We start from the raw sequence: 16,762 nt of genomic DNA on the forward strand, positions 1-16,762 counted from the left end.
GCCGGTTAAAACCGCGCTGTCTACTGTAATAGCAATTAAATTTTACATATAAAATTAATATTTTCATAGCATGTTCTTTGTACTGAAAATGTTAAAAAACCATTTTAACATTATCATTAATTTGAATATGGCGCATTAGCGACTTGGCTACTGTATATTTTTCTTCATTAGTGTTGTGTCCTCATCATTTGTTTATTGGTCAAAGTATAAAAAAAATCAGCATGGGGAGCAGTATTCAGGATATTTTACCTGATTTTCCTTTGGGACCTTTGTCGATATACCGAGATAACGCTTCTTTCGATTGGAGGAAAATGAAATTAGCTATTGACAGTGAATTTATAATTCGATATAAAGTAAGTCCAACACATTAACCTTTCCATTTTTAATTAATGTTTTACTTAGTAAATACCACAATTTCTTACAATCTACCCCTTTCTTCATATTATATTGTAGATCACATACTAAGAAATCAGAGTCTTGAATTACAAAAAGAAATGAAAAAAATTACTTCAAAAGGAAATGTGGGCAAAAGGGTACATTTAAAAAAAAATCGCATGTAAATTTTATTTTGTTACTTAACACTTTATTTACCAACTATTTTTTGAAAGACTTACCTTAAAGCAAATTTATACTAATAGCAAAAAATACAAGCAATTAACAAATATAATTAAAATGTAACTTTGTTTTAAAATGACTATAAATATTTTATTATAATTTAATTATAATGTCGACATTAAAGACATTACAATTAAGTTAAATTAAAATATTTACAGTCATTTTAAAACAAAGTTACATTTTAAAATTTAAAAATTTAACATTTTATAAAATGGAAAATCACAAAGTTAGTGCTTCAAATATAAATTATAATTAACAAATACATTTATAACTTCTATTCCAATTGTTTGATTATTATGATTTTTATTATATTAACTATCAAAAGCCGACTAGTCGGTTTTTCGGTGCCAACCGTAAGCTACCAAACACCGATTAGTTGTTTTTTCTACCTTACATACTGGAAAAAATTCCCACAATTATGTATATCACTGTATCGATTTCGAATTTGAACTTTTAATTTAAAAAGAATATTTACTAGGTACTACAAATTTCAAGAATAAATATGCACTATTATTTGTTAAAATTTTACATGTTGAAGGCAATATTTTTCATAAATAGAAAATGTATTTGGAAGGAAAACGACATTTTTTGCTTATAATTTCAAGTGCAAAAAGGGTTACTACCAATTGCAAATTAAAGTAATATTCTAATCTAATATACATATATATATATATATATATATATATATATATATATATATATATATATATATATATATATATATATATATATATATATATATATATATATATATATATATATATATATATAAATGTATATATATAATAATATTTGAATTGGGCAGTACCGTAAAGTGGGTTTACATTGCACCAAAATACTGCATTTTTTCAAAAAATTGTCTATTCAGATCAGGTTTTTTACTTTTTCTGAGGTTTCAACTATTGCAATGTAATAACACATATACCTGTAACATGTCTGATACGTTTTTAAATTTTTATCTATTTTGCCTGTATTTTTTTTTTATATTTATATTTTGGTGCAAAGTATCCCGGGGTAAAGTACAACTTTGCACCATGATATTTTCTCTACACTTTTCGTACTAGAATCCAAATTTATGCAAAGTAAAGGCTATCCTACAAGTTTTGTTGCACCTTATGAAGGGTTTTGGCTCACAGTTCACTAAATGCAGATTATAATATTGTATAATTATGGAAAAATAAGACACTTGATAGAATTTTTTTTTTTAAATATTGAAAAATCTAACAAAAATGTTTTTTTTTTTTCAATACTGAAGGTTTAAAGTTATATAAAATAAAAGGTGGATATTAAAACATATCGTACTATATAGGTAATAAGAATCAAAATTAAATTAGGTCTAAATATGGTCAAGTTCCGGGACGGTAAAGAAACCTCTTTTGGATTGCATTTTCGGTTCTTTTATGGAACCCGCTACATCCTTCCAAGAATATTGAAGAAAGTCATCCTTCATCGGCCACTTCCACGTTTTGAGACTCTCCTGCATGGATTTAACAGCTCTGTCTTTCTTTATTTCCAAAATCTGTCCCGGAAAATTTTCTCCTTCATAATGAAATACGACATATTTTCCCACCTTCTTTTTTACTGGTCCTAATGAAACGGAAGAACAAATACGATAACTGGTTTCAGTCATCGTTTTTGTTCTTCTCCCTCTTCCTCAAAGCTTCCGTGTCAACTATAATCAGTTAATGCTAGATATGCTGGAAGTTTCGATGTGGAAGGTGGGATCATTGATGTAGTTGGTTCAGGTAGCATTTGTGTCTTGTCAACGTTCATTTCGACATTTGGATTGTGAGCAATGCTCTAACCTGGTTCTATCGGTATTGTTTTCCTGCGTTTTAAGACTGAATTCTTTGGGTTGAATCTGTTTTCTTCCAAAAACTGTTGAAAACTCTGGCGCACGTCATCGTCATACGCTTTTAATGGCAACCGATTAAGCAACTGACTAGTTTTAGCAACAGTCAAGGTTTTATGTCTTTGCAAAAATGATCTTATCCATTTAGAGCCTGGTACGTTGTTCTTTAATATTCGTACTCTTCTGCCAAATCTATCCAAATAGGCTATTAGAATGTAGCGAATGTTAAAAACACTCACTGGGAAACCGTACTCACTCATGTCTACTATGCAGTTTACGAAGGATTGCTCTTCGCACTTGTCACATATCGGAGGTTTTCCCACAGGTTTTGTGTGCTGACCTTTGAGCTTATAGTTAATCGTCCTTCTGGGGATTTTGAAAATTTCTTCAGCCTTTCTTTGACTGATTGTACCATTTCGAATGGCCTCCACACACTGCTCCACTCTCTTCGGTGTAAAATTGCAGTATCGTCTGGCATAAGGCCGCTGTTTGTGTGTTCTTGACATTTTTGAAAAAAATATACCATCAGGAATTAAGTAAGTACACAAAACCAATAGATATTTAGCAAACATGTCAAGTTGTATTATCCGTTTTAAGACTTTTCATCAAATTAATTAACTATGGCCTTTTGTGGATACTTTGCACTTGGTGCAATGTTACCCCAAATGTGGTCAATACAAGTCAGTTCTTAAAAAAATATTATTTTTACATAAACTTGACAACGTAACTAAAAAATACAGTATTTGAGAAAAGCAGGGCCTATCTACCTATGATTTAGAGACCACTCACTTGTTGTAACTAGTTTCAGTATACTGATTCCACTGGATTTTTTCGGACACAATTTTCAGACAGAAAACTTTCTTTACGTTCGGACAGGAAAAACGCATTGAAGCAATAGCGACCGACTGTTACTTCTGTAAACTAAAAAGTAGATTGAAGTGCCATCTATCAGAAACAATAGAAAGTAGAATTAAAAATGACATGTATCAGAGATGACCAGCTCTACAATTTCTTTACAGAAGGTGGTGCAAAGTATCACCCATGGTGCAAAGTATACCCACTTTACGGTACATATTTGTTTCTCCAATGTGTTGACAAACTTGTAAAAATAGAGGCTTCGAGGATTATCAAGGACTTGATTATTAAGGGTCAAAATCATTTGAATCACATGTCCTTTCATGTGTGAGTTCTCGGCAGGATCTATAGTTCATTTGAGCAAGCTTTGAATTTAGCAGAGACCCCGATTTTAAATATATGCAAGATCCTTTTCGTATTATTCCACATGCTGGGAGACGCCTGAAAACGTATTTTTTTTTATGAAGCTTATAACTTGATCAGTTATTTTATTTACAACATTTTGGTTGTGTCCAAATCCTTGTTTATAAATCTGGGTTTTCCACATAGGAATTTGAATTTTTTTTATTTGACTTAATTTGTAAATCTTTTCCCGTAACTATAGATAGCGGTGGAACTGTTTACTTGTTAAATTTATTGTATTGTGTATTGTGTTATTTTTAGCACAATATTTGGTCAGTACTAGAAGAAAACGATGTAATTTATCAATACACGGACACCCCTTCTGTGGATGAACAACGTCGTATTGCTCAGAAACGTGTGCGTCTTATAAGCTCTAAAATGCATTTAAAATTCAATGAGGTATGTACTTCTTTCAATTTTCTTTTTCTCGTGATTGTCTGAGATGTCAGGCGCTCGATGCACTAAAATAATGCAGAAAATAAAAACTTTTATATTATTTATCGTAAAAATAATAAATAATGAGTGTAAGTCCCTCTCCAAGGACAAGTACTTAGTCTCTTTTTTGGAGAGGTACAGCGTAACTTGTATAAGATATGTTAAACATAGAAAAATCTAGCAAATTAAATAAACTGTTGTTTTTTTTTCTTTTTACTACATTAAACTTTCCGGGAGTATGGACATAATTTTCCTCAAAGGAGTATCGACATTATTGAAAGTCGAAGTCCGTCTGTCAATTGGTGTGATGTAACTTGTATACCCATGACATCTGTGAATATTTGTATGTAATTTTGTCATAAAATTAAACCTTGAGATGGTGTTATTATTATTTTTAAATAATTTCTATCTTCATAATACGTGGATTCCGTGAATGTTTGAATTAATTTCGTGAATTAATGTAAAAAAAAACCACTCTCTAGAGCAAGTCGGACATCAATTATTGTACTGCAAAGGTAAAAATGTGTACTGTCACTTGACTCCTTCAAGTGTTGATAGTACTCTTATTAGAATCTAAAAAAAACCAGAAGTTATCACACAATCTTTTCTTTTTAGTTTTTTGACAACCCAGAAAAGCACGCAGCGTGGATTGAAGCTATTAATTTGTATGATATAAATGCAGCATCTTGCTTCGGTTTGAGTCACAGATTGTTTGTGTATGTCATACAATTCCTCGGAACCAGTAAGCACAATAAATATGCGGAAGCAGCAGAGAATGATGAACTGTGTGGCTGTTTTGCACTGACTGAATTTGCGCACGGATCGAATGTCAAAGGAATTCGTACCACGGCTACGTTTGACCCCTCCACAGGTGAATTTGTGATGAATACGCCCGACTTTGGTGCTTCTAAGTTTTGGATTGGACTATTGGGTATGTATCTTTAAAAAAATCCCGTAAATATTAACATTGTCTTAACTTTTTCCACACCCAGTGGTGCATAGAGCATGGCATCGGACTGGCGGAATGTTAACTTGATCGTTAAAAACATAAACTCAAGTTGATCTGTCCTGACAAGGACTAGTACCTGAAGTGTAGGATTGATCACATTGCTTTCATATAATTAACAATTAAGATATGAGTCGCCTATAAACTGTTTTGTGCGGTTAAGGGCCAAAAAAATACTACATTTTTGGTTTAAAAATTCAATTAGATTTAAACTATTGTATAGTATATATTAATTATTGATTTTTTGATTGAGTATTTTTTCCCTAATTTTGAAGGTAAACGAGCTACCCATGCGATTGTTTTTGCAAATCTCATCACAAAAGAAGGGAAAAATGAAGGAGTCCATCCGTTTATTGTCCCAATACGTAGTACTTTTACCTTGAAGGCTTTTCCGGGAGTAATCGTAGGAGACTTGGGTGAAAAACCTGGTATGAATGGTCTTGATAACGGGTAAGCTTTTTAACTATACAAATAAGTTGCTTAGATTTGTTTTAATATTTTTCATCTTATAGTGCTACTCTATGCTAAAGGTTGGCAATCATCATGGCAATTTTACAGCCATTACAAATGGCGACTTAGTGCTACAGTGGCATCATTTTCTCAAATTTTTAAGCCAGGATATATGCTTTTTTTCCTATGCCATGTTTTCCTTTTACTTTGTTAGTAAAATATTAGAAATTATTTTATATTTCTCTTCACTATTAAAACGGCCAAAATACTTTTTTGTTTTTTTTTTTTACAGTATCTATACCTTCTCTCATTTTTCTAAAGCGTCTTAGAACATCTTTGTTTAGAACTCTTTTAACCTAAGGTATATTGAGTATTCTTCAACTTGAGTTGTTAATTACATATATTATTGGAGGGAATTATTCCACCATCAATATTTAAATACATATCTGATATTCATTATTTTATTTTCACAGGTTCCTACTTCTTGAGCAATACAGAATTCCCGCTGAAAATTTGCTCAATAAATATGCTGATATTGATGAGAATGGGGATTATGTATCCGTGATCAAAGACTTGTTCATTTACTCGCTGGTGATTTTGTCTATGGGTCGAGTTCAGCTAACAGGACAAAGTACTACCTCATTGCAAAAAGCTATCACTATAGCCATCCGCTACTCGGCTGTGCGAAAACAGTTTGGGCCAACTCATTCCCAAGAAGAATATCCTATTTTGGAATATCAACAAATGGTATATTTTTACATTGTATTCAAACACTGAATTTATCTACTGAGGATCTTCTTCTTCTTCTTCTTCATGAGCCCTCTAACCTCCACTGCTAGATATAGGCCTCTTCCCCTTCTTTCCATTTCCTCCGGTTGGTTGCTGCTTGCAGCCAGTTTTTACCCCCCACAGCGACTATGTTGTCAAATCATCTCTTTTGGGGTCTTCTGACACCTCTTTTGTTCTCCCAAGGTCTCCATCGTAAAATTCTTGGGGTCTATCTTGTGGGGTCCTGTCTTGCAATATCTCCTGCCCATTGTCATTTGAGTTTTGCCACGCGATCCATGATATCCTCTACTTTGGTTCATTTCCTGGTAACTTCATTTTGTATTTTATCTCTCAGGTCAAAACCAAGCATGGATCTTTCCATGGATCGCTGTGTGCACATGAGCTTCTCTGCATTTCTCTTTGTCAGAGCCATAGTCTTTTGTTCATATGTATTCACTGGCAGTATGCAGGTTTACACTTCTTTTTAGACAGGTCGGAATCTCCGTATTTTTCAGAATTTGTTTGAGTTTGCAAAAAGCCACCCAACTCAGTCCTATTTTTATTGGCAGCTTCGCCATTCGGTTCTTCTTGCCCAGTTTTATTTTCTGTCTAATATATTAAATATGTATTCATCTACTATTTGTAGGTTTTCATTATTATAGAGATGATCTGGTTTTTGGGACTCATAATTGTTGTTTTTATGAAGTTCATATTTAGACCAATTTTACTAGAACCCTTTTGCAATTCTTTTATCATTAGACTTAATTCATCAATGCTTTCACTTATAACTATTATGTCATCAGCAAATTGAAGGTTATTAAGATATGTGCCATTTATCTTCAGCCCTTTGCTAATCCAGTTGAAGGTTTTAAATATGTATATCTTCCAGGGCTAAAATGAATAGCTTTGGTGATAATGATTATATAACAGAAATGTTAAATCATAACTGCACCATTTAATATATTGAATTGATTGCTGTCAAAATGTAATATAATTGTATTATTGAACTTTTTTCTGATTTAGCAATACAGACTTATGCCATATTTAGCTGCTACGTTTGCCATGCGAATATTTTCCAATTGGTTCACATGTATTCACACAACTAATGGTGAGTATCTTTGTGATATGTACGATTACCTGCAGACTTAATTTCAATTTATGAAGCTTTAATTTTTAATTCAATATGTTGAAATATTTTGTGTCTTTGACAATTTGGTCCATATGCTACCCTCACTTTACTGCTATAGTCATGCAAAGTGGCATACCCAATAATTTAACTTTATTACCTCATACATAAACCAACATTTAACATTTTTAAAAAATCACTCTGTCTTAATTTTTAATATGTTTCAAATTATAAGCATTTAAATAAATTATTAAGTATTATTTTGGGTCAAAAACAATATTTTCATATTTTCAGAGACAGCACCCTGTAAAGATTTTAACAGAGACTTGGAAATACACGGCTTATCTGCAGCTACAAAACCAATCATCACTTGGTGTGTGAGAGACGGAATTCAAGTATGTCGGGAAGCTTGTGGAGGAAATGGAAATTTACATGGTATGACATCCTTTCTGTAAATTAAACTAAGGAATAAAGTTCTCAGCCGCTGGCGGCCCCATCTGTCAATTATAACTGAGATATAAAAACACTTTTTTTACCTATCCGGCACAACCAGGGAAATTAAAATACCCCATATATAAATTTTAATTTGATTTCTTTAGTACATATTATAAGAGCTACTTACTCCATATTTTTTGTAATCTTAAAAATAATATTGAAGAAAATTTTCTTTTTACAATTTCAAATTATTAAATGTATCAAAATGTCTTTTTGAAAGTGCATGGCTACGCATTCGAAAAAACGTACTGTCTATGTCTCAGCTGGTGGCGAGTTGGTAATTGCTGTGCACAATAATTTCCATGCCATTATAAACAGGGGTTTTTTAGTACCGCGCTTTGAATCACATGTAATTTTTGGATGATCAGTACGGGAAAGGTTAAGTTAATCTATATATACAACATGAAGGTAATATGAAATATCAATAATGAGCAGAATGGCAAATGTCAGACACTTAAGCCAGCCGATACCTGGTCTTAAGTTCTAAGAATGCTTCCGTATTCCCTATATTAACATTTAATATATTGCATACAATAATTGAAAACAATTATAATTATTTTGAATTTAATTTCAGCGGCTGCATTCGGAATGTTGCGGAACGATCATGACTTATGTTGCACTTACGAAGGAGACAATAACATTCTATTACAACAAACCAGTAACTGGCTGCTGAATCTTTTACGGGGCATTGAAAATGGCAAACCTATTGATACTCCGTATAAAACCACCAATTTCTTGAATGATTATTACAAGATCATAGCTCAAAAGTCTGAGGTACTCACAATGGAAAATGTATTAGATGTCAACAGTAAGTAATCGATTTCGTAAACGTTAATAAATAATTAACTAGATCAGGGGTTCCCAAAGTGTGCGCCGTGGCGCCGTGGTGTGCTATAGAAAGTAAAGAGGGGCGCCGTAAGTCGATCTTCTATCATTATCCGAAACCACAAATATTTTCTTTTTTGTTATTCTCTGTTTCGATTCTTAATTCTTATAAATATAATATAACTCAATTTCACATTGTGGATGTTTTAATTTTTGTGCCTATCTACCCAACTACTATTATTGTAGGTACCTATTTCTTTCGAGTATAATATATACAGGATTTTTCATTCAGTGCTTTCTATGTATATATAAATATATATATATATATATATATATATATATATATATATGTATACATATATATATGTAATAAAATAACTAGGTACCTACCTATACATTTTATTAAGTACTTACAAAAAGTACCTACATAAAACAGTTCTACCACCAGATGCCGCATGCGTCGCTCAGAATAAAACAAAAGACTTCCGATAATATTATTAACTGTCAGAATCAGATAGATAGATAGATAGATAGATATAAAAATTATTATAAAGATAAATTAAGAATAAACTTTAATTACAAAGCAACACATTGTTTATTTTATTATTATACACCCACTTTACATATTATTTACACTTAATTTTCAAAAGGAAAATATTACCACGTTATAAAACGACAATAAAAGTTTATTCTTAATTTATCTTTATAATAATTTTTATATCTATCTATCTATCTATCTATCTGATTCTGACAGTTAATAATATTATCGGAAGTCTTTTGTTTTATTCTGAGCGACGCATGCGGCATCTGGTGGTAGAACTGTTTTATGTAGGTACTTTTTGTAAGTACTTAATAAAATGTATAGGTAGGTACCTAGTTATTTTATTACATATATATATATATATATATATATATATATATATATATATATATATATATATATATATATATATATATATATATATATATATATATATATATATATATATATATATATATATAAAGTCACTATATTTATTCCAAATAGCTTACTAATGGAGGGCGCCGTGACAAAATACTAAGCTTGTAAGTGCGCCGCGGGCTGAAAAAGATTGGGAACCGCTGAACTAGATAAGTTATATTTACATACAATCTGGACTTCTATTGTATCTACACACGGCCTTCGACTTTCGTACTTCCCTGAAAATATATGCGAATGTCAAAAGTTTAAGAGTTTAAAAAAAAATATCAAAAACTATACAGTGAACCTCATTTTTACATTTTCCCGCTTTTTCAGCAACAAAAATGATAATAATTGCCAGGCTAACCAGTCATCAACCTGACTCATTAACTAGTCTGAATTGAATTTGGGTTTTCTCTGCAACTTTGCCAAAAATGAATAAGGAATATGACCTTTAAAGTTCTTTGTGCTGTTACCATATTCACTTATACTAGTTTTGAAAATAGAAAAATTGCTATACAACAAAAGGCTGACCTATCTTAACTTTTTGTCATAAAATTATCTGTCAATACCTAATTAAATCCAAGCCATAAAAGAATTTCACTAAACCTAGTTCTCACTTGACAATAGACATTTTTACTGAATTCTAGTTCAATTAACTATTTCTTTTACCCCTATTTGCATCAAAATGTTGCATAGGGCACCGAATCAGATTGATTGTTAATTAAATTATGGCTTAGTGGTCAGTCTTCACTCCAGATCTAAGAGGAGTGTAATTTATTTGAAGGGTATATATGAATAGTCCAATTGCAAACCATGTTATTTTAAAAAATTAGTTTTATAGACAATGGCGGTGATCGGTAGAAAATTAAAAATATTAACGTCCATATTTAACATAATCTGCCAAACCTCATTAAGTTAGGAATAAAATGGATTAGAAAAATCAATACTCTTGCAAAACGCGCTATGCCGATCGACAGTTCACTTTCGAAAATCTCTCAAATAAACTCAAATCGGTAGATGATTTAATCTTCTATCGATTGGCGCCGTTTGCCAAAAAAACATAATGTTTTGACATAATGCGGTTAGCATGTGGACTACTCATATAACATAAGTCGAGGAGTTCAGGATGGAGGGTATTTCTGGTAGACAGGAAAGAAAATTTAGAAGAAATAGAAGATAGCAGCATTGGCTAGGGCTTTTGAGGATGTTTACCAGTACTCATAATAGCTTGAGAAGTTTTCAACGGTGACACATTATATTTATAAGATTTTCTGTTTTTAGTTTTGCTTAGAACATACAGATGGCTTATTTGTCACAATTTGACGGTGACATCTGAAAAATCGAAACTTCTTCAGAAAGAGGGAAAGGATAGATTTACCATAAGAAACGAAACCCGCACATTCCATGGTGATGTTTTAGCCACCCTGTTTGCTGAGGTAAAAACACATACACTTACCTATCTTAGCTCATTATTAAAAAAAATATTAAACCACATAACACGGAACAAATCTCAACATAGATGAAAAAAATATTGTCATGGAAATTTCTTTTGTCTCTTACTCGCACCTAAGTGGCACATAGGGCACCACATAGAATAAACGCAATGTTAACTAGATTACGATTATATAAAGACATGGCGATCATATCGCTCACTCCTTTCAAGAACGTCAAAAATCAAAAATTGTAAATTTTCAGTTGTGCATGTTTTCGGAATGCCCAGAAAATGTAATATATCCCAGCAAAAGCGGCATATTTTTAACTTAAAATTTACACGCTACAGGGCAGAAAGTGTTGTTTTCGCATTTTGAAGAAAAGGTATTGTTTAATTATTTTTTTAAATATACTAAATATTTTTCAAATGGAGGAAAAACTTTCAGGTTTTACCTAAAAATATCGGTTGCACAGTAAAAAGTTCAATAAGTGGCTTGGTATTTATTTTTAATACATTGTATTATATTTTAAAACTTTAAAAACGTTCCTCTGAAAAATCAAGTTTTTTGATTTATGACGTTCTTGAAAGGAGTGAGCGATATAGCAACTCCTGATTCATGGATAGTAAATAAGAAATGAAATATATTTGATAGAATGCTGATGTCGAAGAAAGTAAAGAAGAAGGTGAAGGATGTAACTGCTATTTAGGAATGGAAATAGAGGAGTAATAGTAGGTACCTGTAATAGTAAAAGTAGGTGGAAAAAGGAGAATGATTCTATTTTATAATATTGTTACATTAAATTAAGGTGATGAATTTTTTTTCATTACTTTTAAATATTTTTACTTTATTTGCAGTACATAATTCTTGAAACTTTTTACAAGTTCTCCTCAAACGTGGAGAATAAAAGTGTAAAGAGAGTTTTTATGAATCTGGTGTCCTTGTATGGATCTTGGAATTTAGAAAAATATTTAGGAACTTTATATATGGTAAGTGACATTTTTTCCTCTATTCAAATAACAAAGATTTCTTTGTTAAAAAAGCTTTACTATTTAAAGTAGATATTTTTAAATATGAGCAAAACCAGGATTGCCAGTATGCTATTCTTTTAATCTTAACCCAACAGTGTTGTCATGATGATTAATTGCTTGAAAAGGTACCTGTTTATTTAGAACCCCCCTGAGAATCTAACATGGTAGCCAAACATTGTACTGCAGCGGAGGGATAATATTATCCGATTATTGGTGAACATTATTTTAATGCATTGAATGTATCCTTATCACACTTCTTTTGTGTGTGTCGTGTCAGGTCCCCCTGATGTCGACTATCACTTGAGAGTGATTGTCCTTGTCTTGGGCAGCTTTAAACAGTGCCTCGACGATTCTGATAATTCTATCTCGTATATTCTAGAGCCAGGAGATCTGTCTTCTTCCCACACCTCATCGACTTTCTATTTTGCCTTTTATCATAAGGTGCAATAGCTTGTACTTCTCTTCTCTAAGCACATGCCCCAGATGGGACACCTTCAGAACTTTTGTATCAGTTACAAACTGTCTTCCTACTCTTGCTCTTTGTAGCATATTCACATTGCTGACTATATCAGTCCTTGAAATGTTTAGCATTCTATGATACAGCCACATTTTAAATGTCTCTAATCGGTTCACACTGATCTTAAAGGTGGAGACTGACCGGAGCATTTCGTCGTAACATAACGTCGTAACATCGCTCGCGGCGAGCATCACCGATCATCCGAAACTATGGATGGAGCGCTCGGCTCGGTGTACTGAATGCCTGAATGCTCGCATCATAATGTGTTACGTTAAGACAAAATACTCCGGTCAGTCTCCATCTTAAGGATCCACGATTTAACTCCGTGTAAAAGTGCTGATCAAACATAACACCTAACCATCAGCAATAAATAGTTGGGTGTTTTACTACATATATAACACAATATATACATGGAAAGTAAATTTTTTAATGTAAATATTATAATATTTGTTATTTTTTTACAGAATGGGTATTACTCTAAAAATGAGGGTATTTTGTTACGAAATTCTATCATTGAATTATGCAGAATAATAAAATTAGAAGCAGTCTCTCTTGTTGATGTCATTTCTCCTCCAGATTTCATACTTAACTCAGTTTTGGGAAAGAGTGATGGATTGGTAAAAACATTATTACTGTTTTTTTTGTTGCTATTTTTGTATTATTACTATTCATATTTGAAGAAAAATCCCCAATAAATTCTTAATTATTTTTCTAATCATTATCTGTAACCAATGGTAGATATGGCACTGATTCACACAGAAACAGTGTTATCTTGATTGTTAAACACACAAAGGAAAGGTGATCGGCTGTTTGCTTCAGTAATATGAAATAAGTATTGGAGTGAAGAATCAGTTACATATATTTATTTATTTTGATCCCTCTGAGAATCTAACCGGGGACCTCCAGAATACCAGCTAAACACCCTAAACACTATACTACGGAGGCGGATATATTAGCAATGTACATAAGATAATAAGAGTGCGGCTATCCCACCTATCCGTTCTAAATAAATTATATGGAAGTGAGATATTCAGTTCTTTACTTCAGGTACCGATTACAGATACCGGTACAGGTCCCAAAGCATTTTAATAAAAAACAATAAAATATTTATTTATTTTTAGAAGAAAAAGTTTATTTTTTAACTTACAATATTAACACGGTCCAGTGTGATATTACATAAATTTGGGAGTGAAAAATCAACCAAATATACTAACTAATATACTACAATATAACTTATCAAGATAACATTATGCAGTATCCGGCGCATCAATAGGTACAGATGAGGGTTTTGAGAAGAAGATGACATAACTTTTTCCCATACCTATTAAAACATCTTCGTTTCGAACTCTCAAACCATTTTAAGCATTATTCTTGCTTGAAAATTATTATTTTTAATTTTATTTAATTATTTCATCATACACATAATTACAATAATGTGCCCTCACTGGGTTTCGAAGGCACATTTTAAAATACTTGTTTGATAAATATTTTTAATTTGTGTGCCATGATTTATGCAATCCCGGATTATATGGGCAAATGACAATCTATTTCGTATTTACCCACCTCCATTATCCCATTGTTAATAACTCTTTTATTATTTTTTGGATGGGTTCGAATAGAAATGAAGAGTTTCTATACCAGACCTGGAAATGCCTTCAGAGCTGTTTTAAAAATAGTTCTGTTATTAAATGATGTTATGGATTATCTGGTCAAATTATAACCTCAAATGATAAAAATGGAAATGATATTTTCTGGCATTTCTCATGTGGGTGATTATAATCCAGGATTCGGACCTCACATACTAATAAAAGAGTTTCTGCTCAATAAAAAAAGCTTCTTTTCATCTCACCAATAGATGCCTCTAGTGAAGTTCTAGTGATTCAAGAACAATGTTGATATAAAAATACTTAAGAAAAAAATTGATGATATAAAAATACTTAAGAAAAAAATAAAAGCTCAATACATTTAAATCTTGAAAAATATACAAAAAAAGACTATTATATCTTTTATTATATAACATTAAACCACGAGTGTAAGTCCCTCTCCAAGCACAAGAGCACAGTCTCTTTTATGGAGAGGCACAGCGAATCAAAATATAAAAGTTCTCCATATGTATAAATGATTCAAATGTATTATGTTATAAATAAAAATGTAAATATATTAAATGAATAAAAAAAAATAAAAAAAAAATGTTTCAAAATTGGTTCATATATATAGAACTTCCAAGAATTTGACTAGTGTGTTTGTCAATAATGGGTAGAATTGGTGAATGTTACACGTGTGTAAAGTGATCACTTGAACCAGACTATGACGGTCGTCAGCCCTGTAAATGCCCAGACTTCCATATTCTTCATCATCTTTGATGAGATGTCAAAAAATAATAAGATATAATGCATTAGGTACCAAAAGTTTTTTTCACTGATTTGAAGATATCACACGAAAGTATCCTTATAATATGAACTACACTTAGACGGAGGTGTGGCTTGAACCACGGCTGATACGTGAATGTAAAATATTCTTAGCCGCCGCTGGTATGCTGATGGGTTAAATTACCTGTTGCTGATACTCAAGAACCGGATACTCCTCGACTGAGTTCTCTGGTCCAAGCTGTCTCCTGACGTCATAGTCTGGCCTAAGTGATCACTTAAACCAGACTATGACGGTCGTCAGCCCTGTAAATGCCCAGACTTCCATATTCTTCTTCATCTTTGATGAGATGTCAAAAAATAAGATGTTATTGATAGTGGGAGTAGGTTATAGGGCTTGATTTCGAAATATTTAAAATCACTTTTGACCAAAAGTGGAAAACGTTTGACGTGTTTCATGTTTGATTGAGATTGTATGAATATTTTCATATCATGTGTCATTGGTGATTATTAGTGTGTTGTTTACCTACAATTTTCTATGTTAGATTTTTCGAAATGTTATTTTAAATGTATTATTTTTTCTTCAGATATATAAGAACATCCAGTCTTCGATTTTAAATAACCCCGATGTCATGTCCCGTCCATCGTGGTGGACTGATGTTATTAAATCTCCAGGAATTACATCCAAGCTGTAGTTTCTCCTATAATTATTATTCCAACCATATTTTTTTAATGTTCCTTTAAAAAATTTGTTTTGTGGTCTAGTTTTTAAATAATTTTTTTTTATTATAAATTAATATTTTGTGATATAGTATATAATCATTTATGCTGGTTAATTCTACCAAGGTAAGGGATCACAATGTATGACACTAGGGAAAGGATGTTTTTTTTTTTAGAATGTGCAATTTTTTTTTAATACTGTGTAGAAAATATACATTTTACCTTTGTATTTGTACTTTCTCATTAAATAAATAAATTTTTTTACACATGTGCTCAGTGTTTGTGCACATTATTTTATTTGTGGGCCACTTATTTCAGATATCTCTACATTGTACAGTCAATGTCTAAAACGGCTGACAGGGGAAAGCGTCTAACCAGAAACATTTACAATCCAATCAATGGAAATAAAATATTTATACTTAAATATCTTGGGTAAACTGGCAAACAACGTTAACTCTAAAATCCCTGTTTGAATAATCCCTGCTATTTAAAGCTTTTAGCCTAAATTAAATACCCCATATTAAATTTAAAATCGAATTTACTTTTAAAACCACATATATCTGACAATTCAAACTAATAGGTGTATTTTGACAGTTTACAGAATATTGAAAACATTGTAATTTACATCATTAAGTCAAAATCCCATATTTTCGAGTTAACATTTTTTGCCAGTACACTTACAATATATATGCTGTTTTAACTGTTCCTTGAAAATGATAGATATGTCATTAGCTGACAAAATTATTAATTTAAAATTCTCTAATTTATATTCTGAAATCAATTAGATGTTTTTTTTTTTAAATCTGACAAGACCTTCTGGGGAGTAATATTTTCTGACCCTCATCCCTACCCAATAGGTCACAACATCGAATCCATGTAGTGTCAATTTGAACATCAATTCCATGAAGGCAGAGTAACCATTTAAG

General features: G+C 31.7%; 1 protein-coding gene across 1 annotated transcript; it reads left to right on the forward strand.

Annotated features, from left to right (window-relative positions):
• The first annotated feature begins 148 nt into the window (after positions 1-148).
• LOC148310593 (peroxisomal acyl-coenzyme A oxidase 3-like) lies at positions 149-16,100 on the forward strand. Its single transcript, XM_088258162.1, has 12 exons — positions 149-353; positions 3,986-4,123; positions 4,775-5,090; positions 5,441-5,615; positions 6,089-6,362; positions 7,407-7,491; positions 7,804-7,944; positions 8,579-8,812; positions 11,054-11,208; positions 12,060-12,191; positions 13,215-13,367; positions 15,704-16,100. Exons 1-12 carry the CDS (start codon positions 222-224, stop codon positions 15,809-15,811), a joined length of 2,043 nt encoding a protein of 680 aa, XP_088114288.1. The 5' UTR covers positions 149-221; the 3' UTR covers positions 15,812-16,100.
• The last annotated feature ends 662 nt before the right edge of the window (positions 16,101-16,762 follow it).

Source organism: Brachycentrus maculatus, unplaced genomic scaffold (genome assembly GCF_059751285.1).
Source record: "Brachycentrus maculatus isolate JH-2025_06_01 unplaced genomic scaffold, ASM5975128v1 h1tg000091l, whole genome shotgun sequence".
Classification (NCBI taxonomy): domain Eukaryota; kingdom Metazoa; phylum Arthropoda; class Insecta; order Trichoptera; family Brachycentridae; genus Brachycentrus; species Brachycentrus maculatus.

Excerpts from the sequence above, each read along its gene's own strand:
- LOC148310593 (XM_088258162.1), top strand. The coding sequence starts at position 222 with ATGGGGAGCAGTATTCAGGATATTTTACCTGATTTTCCTTTGGGACCT. Across the intron at positions 6,363-7,406 it reads TTTTGGAATATCAACAAATG|CAATACAGACTTATGCCATA; the intron begins GTATATTTTTAC and ends TTTCTGATTTAG. Across the intron at positions 13,368-15,703 it reads TGGGAAAGAGTGATGGATTG|ATATATAAGAACATCCAGTC; the intron begins GTAAAAACATTA and ends TTTTTTCTTCAG.